This window comes from Bison bison, unplaced genomic scaffold (assembly GCF_000754665.1).
Source record: "Bison bison bison isolate TAMUID 2011002044 unplaced genomic scaffold, Bison_UMD1.0 scf7180017864313, whole genome shotgun sequence".
Lineage (NCBI taxonomy): Eukaryota > Metazoa > Chordata > Mammalia > Artiodactyla > Bovidae > Bison > Bison bison.
This window is the reverse complement of record NW_011494885.1, coordinates 1,357,349-1,362,832: the sequence shown is the minus strand read 5'-3', so window position 1 is coordinate 1,362,832 and position 5,484 is coordinate 1,357,349. Positions and strand designations below refer to the sequence as shown.

Genomic DNA, 5,484 nt, shown 5'->3' with positions numbered 1-5,484 from the left:
GCTCTGTGCACACCGTCAAGGTGCTGAAGCTCTGTGGAGGTGTTCTTCCTTACTGCGGTAAGCAATAAACTACGTTTCTGTTTCATTAACAAATTTTGTTGCCGATATTTGGGGAGCCAGAATTCGAAGCAAGTGAAAAATCCAGTGTTCCATAAGTTCTGTGTTAGGCAGCCCAGCCTAAGTTACTTTTATATTTCCCATTTCTTAGTCCACCTTTTGTCTTCCCTTAAAAAAATTGTTTTTTAATTTATTTTGGTAGCGCAAGCCTTGCTTTTCTCTCTTATACGGCTGCATTTTTTTAAAGTTCGCATTTACAGCATTATTTTCTCATAAGTTTTAATAACTGAATAAAACAGAAAGGAATTTGACAGGTCCAGCACCTGCGACTTTAAATCCGAACCTTCTCCAGTCAAAACCCAAGACAGCTGGTGGGAAGCAGGGGCGAACTTCATTCTAGGAAATGTAGTCCGGGAGTTGCGTGAAATCTGAGGCGCTTCGTGGGGATTCTGGGAAGTGTAGTCCGGGAACTGTGTATAGCCCAAGGCACTTCCGCTTTGGGAAGGCCAGGTTGGGGCCGAGATTGCTTCCCGGGAGGTGAGTTAACCCAGCGTCCCTGCAATCCTTGCCGGCCTCTGCGTGGGGCCAGCAGAGACCCGGTCCTCGCTCCTGGGGCAGGGAATCCTCGGCGATCGGCGGGGAGCGGCAGGGAGCCGCGGCGCTCCCCTGGAGTCGCGAGTTGGGGGCGGGCTCGCGTCCTGCGTCGAGTTTGAGGGTCTCCCGCGCTCTGCTCCCTCAGCCCTCCTCGGGGAACCAGGGGCCAGCTCTGTCGCTTTCTTGGGCAAATTATTGAGCGGCTTGTGTAATCTCTCTGCCTGTTTCCTCGGGTTAGTTCTTTCGTAGTGGTGGTCTTCTGAGGATTGAGATTATATTTGAAAAGAACAGGGCTGAGTACGGTAAGATGTTGGATGTTACCATAAAGTCCACTAAACACTCAGGCGCCCTGTTGTTTGGGAAGTTCCTGCGAGCGGAGATGGGGTCGGAGCTCCAGCAGCAGCCCCGCTGTCCTTTCCCTCGTCACTGACCGTGGGTTTGGTCCTGGATTCCTGGACTCTTTCTGGACACTTGTTTAGGAAGGAAAGTTGTTTTCAGCTGGATTCAGGGAAAACTCCTCTGTGGCTTATCCCAGAGAAATTATAACAGCGGAGTCTGGCTGATTGTTTCTCAAAAGCCGGTAAAGAGATCAGATTGGTGGAAAGGAAAGTTTGCTTTATTTTGGATGCTGGCAAGGAGAGGAATACCTGTCCAAAGACTGAGTACCCTCACCCCCAGTCAGTGGGCAAGATCTTTTATAGACAGAGGGAGGAGGGGACGACCTGCAATAACAGCACAGTCAGCTGTGACAGTCATCTGGAAATTGATCATCAGTGGTCTGACTAGCATCATCTTAGTTGTTTTAGGTACAGCTACTCTTCACTTCCAGGGTTGGTTGGTTCCCATTTCATTGAGGCCAGTTCTTGGGATGGCAGCTTATGTCATGGCCACAGTCTGGTCATCATGTAGTTAACTTCTTCCACCTGGTGGAGGTTTCTATCTATAAGACAGTTCACTGGATATGACTCAGAATATTATTCCTAGCCCTTGAGAAGGAGCTAAAAGTCCTTGACTGTGCTTAATGACCAAACTATTGATCATTTGTTCTCCTTGGACTCTTTTCCCTTTTTTTCTGCATATTCTCACTTCTCTGATTAAATTTCTTCTTTGGCTAAAGTTTGTCCACAGACAAAAGGCAGGCTGAGACTATACGGGGGAGGGACCACAGGGTCCTGCTTCATTTCAGAGTGATCCTGCTCACAGCTTAGCACGGTGCCTGCAGCCTAGCCGGGCCTTAATTTTTTAAAATGCCTAGTATTGTGTAACAACTCTGTGTCATTAATTTAAATGAAGCATGATTTCTTAGTCTTAGGTTTTTATTAGTCATTGTTTACCTTCATGCATATTCTAGAAGAAACCTAGTTGAGTGCCTCCAGCTTAACAACACATGCAAGTAGTTAAGCTTATTAAGGAGGAAAATTCCTTGACCATTTAACCTTCATTAACAACAGTACAAATCACCTGTGAGACCACTTGTCCGAATTAGACTTTTTTCTGGAAGTGAGGGAAACTCAGGAGCCATCATCTGTGAAGTCAGTGTTTCCTAAGATCCGTCTTCTGTGGAAGTTTTATGAGTCAAGAGGACCTCTTGTCGGAAGCTGCAGGGCACAGGGAGTTAGGGCGCTGTTGTGCCCATTTATTTACAAGTAGACTGGACTGAGATCAGAGAGATTAACAGCCCGCTCAAGGTTTATGTGACAAGTAGAAAACAAGCAGAAAGGCCGGAATTGGATCCCAGACATGTTGGCCCCATTAAGTTGTTGGTGCTGCCTGTCTGCATCTCATTTCCTCTGATAGCCAGCCTCAGGAATACCCTGGGAGCTTATAAGAAACACTTAGGGTAGGGCTGTTTCTGGATTGTTCATGAACTCAGGCAGCTGGCCAAGGGGGGCCCAGGGAGCTGGAATCTAGCTCCGTTCTCACGGGGTTATGTCGTCACTGCGATTGCCGAGAGAAAGGGGACCCTCTTCCTGTACATTTAGCCCCACGTGCTTCAGCCATCCCGGCAGCTGTCTCACCGTGGCTTTCTTTCCCTTCCCCAGTTTTACCTTCCCAGAACTCGGCCTTTCCCCAGAAGGAAGAGGGAGAAAAAAATGACCAAACTCCAGGTGAGTCGGATGTGCCTGTTTCTTAAAATGACATCTCATTTCACAAAGACTGGACATGGTTTTCTCCTGCTCAGGAAAGGTAAGAGGGAACCAAAGGCACCTGAGGAACTGTGTGACGGGCCCTTGCTTTTTATTTCCAAATAATGGTGTGAGAATATTTTAAAAAAAAAATACTTATTTGGCTGCATCAGGTCTTAGTTGCATCACATGGGATATTTTATTGCAGGACAGTCTCTAGTCATGGCTCCCGGCTTCAGTACTTGTGACCCACGGGCCTAACTAATTGCAGCACGACATGTGGGATTTGTTCCCCCACCAGGGATCAAACTGGAGTCCCTTGCATTGCAAGGTAGATTCTTAACCACTGGACCACTAGAGATGTCTCCAAAATTAATATTGTTAAAAAATAAAAAATAGCTCCCACATTATAAACATGTTTACAAATCAGTTTTCATCTTCCCACATTCCTTTTCATTTGTATTTACGTGTATAGATTTGTGATTATAGTTTCAGTACCATTTGGGATTTTTAAAATTTGATTGTATAGCACCTGCAACTTAAATGGTCATATCACTTTCCATAATTTACCTAATATTTTTCCCTGTTGTCCATATTTATGTGGTTAATGAATTTCATAGGGCTTCCCTGGTGACTCAGTGATAAGAACCCACATGTAAGGCAGGAGACTTGGGTCCAATTCTTGGGTCGGGAAGATCCCCTGGAGAAGGAAACGGCAACCCACCCCAGTATTCTTGCCTGGAGAATCCCGTGGACAGAGGAGCCTGGCGGGCAACAGTCCATGGTGTTGCAAAGAGCTGGACACGACTTAGCAACTAAAAAACAATGAATTTTACCATTTCAAAATGTTCGCAGTGACAGTTTTCCTTCATATAACCTTTCTTCCCAAACAGGAATTCTGAGTGCTCTGCCATTTTCTTTCTAAAATTTTCAGAGCTCATTTTTCTCATGGGGAGCCTCAAGTTTTGTGTCTAAATTGTCTAAAATATGGTTTAGTGTAACAGAATCCAACTGATATTGAACTCAGAGAAAATAGTTTTGTTTTCAGACAAAAAGAACTAGAGGTTTTTTTTTTTCCTTTGAGTTATTTATTTATTTATTTGGCTGTGCTGGGTCTTAGTTGCAGCATGTGGGATCTAATTCCCTGACCAGGGATCAAACCCCGGCCCCCTGCATTGGGAGCGTGGAGTCTTAGCCACTGAACCACCAAGGAAGTTCCAAGAAAGACTAGATTCTGTAATTCTGAGTTACACGTGTATCTATTATAGTTAAGTGTCTGTTTTATTCATTGCCGTATGAATATATTTTAGAGGGACACACTTGAGTTTGGAGAGTCTAGTAGCATCAGGGACTTACCAGACATTTACTCTATGGAGCAACTGTGTAAGGATATGTGTGTGTGCTCAGTCGTGTCCGATTCTTTGTGACCCCATGGACTATAGCCCCCCAGGCTCCTCTGTCCATGAATTTTTCCAGGCAAGAATACTGGAGTGGGTTGCCATTTTCTTCTCCAGGAGATCTTCCCGACCCAGGGATTGAACCCGAGTCTCCTGCATTGGCAGGCGGGTTCTTTACCATAGATGCCTTGTATCTGCATTACAGCTAAAATACAGTTAGCTGTATTAAGATACAGTTAAAATACAGCTGCATTTTAACAGATTTGTGAGCTTTCAGTTTCCTATTAAAATCTGCTCAGTCCCCAGCTGACACCAGAGTTTCCATTGCCTGGGCTAGATCTTTTCAGGAGTTGGATGAGGGTAAATGGAGAGAGCCAGGAGAAGAGACTGCTCTATTCTGGGCCCTGAGGCCGAGTCGTGTAGACACCTGGCAGGGCCGGTGGCTGGAGGACTCCAAAAATAACACTCCCCTCACGTCCTGCCTTTTCTAAGTGCCTGCCTCTTCTTTGCCAGATGTGCCAACTAGTTGTTTAATACATCAGTGCTCAGGACTCCAGTCAGAGCAAGTGCAGAGATGAGCGAAACCTTTAGGGAAATAGTCTCATTTGTTTATCTGTGGCTCTGCTGAGTCTTTTTTGTTGCTGCCTGAAGGCGGTGAGCGGGCTTCTCACTGCTGTGGCTTCTCTTGTGGAGCACAGCCTCTGGAGCTCGGGCTTAGTAGTTACGGTGCAAGGGCTTAGTTGCCCCGCAGCGTGTGGAATCTTCCTGGAACAAGAATTGAAACTGGGTCCCCTGCATTGGCAGGCAGATTCTTTCTTTTTTAAAAAATGTTTTATTTTGTGCTGTGCTCAATCGCTCAGTCATGTCGGACTCTTTGCGGCCCTGTGGTACGTTACTTTATTTACTGGGTCTTTGCTGTGTTCGGGCTTTCTCTAGCTGCGGAGAGCGAGGGCTACTCTCTATTTTTGGTGCACGGGCTTCTCACTGCGGTGACATCTCTCGTTGCAGTGCAGGGGCTCTAGGCACGTGGGCTCAGTGGTTGTGGTGCACGGGCTTAGTGCCCAGAAGCATGTGGGATTTTCTCGGACCAGGGATGGAACTACTATCCCCTACCTTGGCAGGTGGATTCTTTTTTTTTTTTTAACTGGAAGGATAATTGCTTTAGAGTATTGCATTTGGCAGGTGATTCTTAACCACTGGACCACCAGGGAAGTCCCTCAGTTCAGTTCAGTCGCTCAGTCGTGTCCAACTCTTTGCAACCCCATGAATTGCAGCATGCCAGGCCTCCCTGTCCATCACCAACTCCCAGA

The 5,484-nt window shown here is 46.3% G+C and overlaps 1 protein-coding gene across 1 annotated transcript in view; it reads left to right on the top strand.

Annotated features, from left to right (window-relative positions):
• Window positions 1-537: 537 nt before the first annotated feature.
• Window positions 538-5,484, top strand: part of ZNF235 (zinc finger protein 235) — a 17,203-nt gene continuing 12,256 nt past the window's right edge. The window contains exons 1-2 of the mRNA XM_010852681.1: window positions 538-594; window positions 2,694-2,759. Of these exons, the coding sequence (XP_010850983.1) occupies window positions 2,745-2,759 (15 nt within the window). The 5' untranslated portion in view covers window positions 538-594; window positions 2,694-2,744. The remainder of the gene's footprint in view (window positions 595-2,693; window positions 2,760-5,484) is intronic.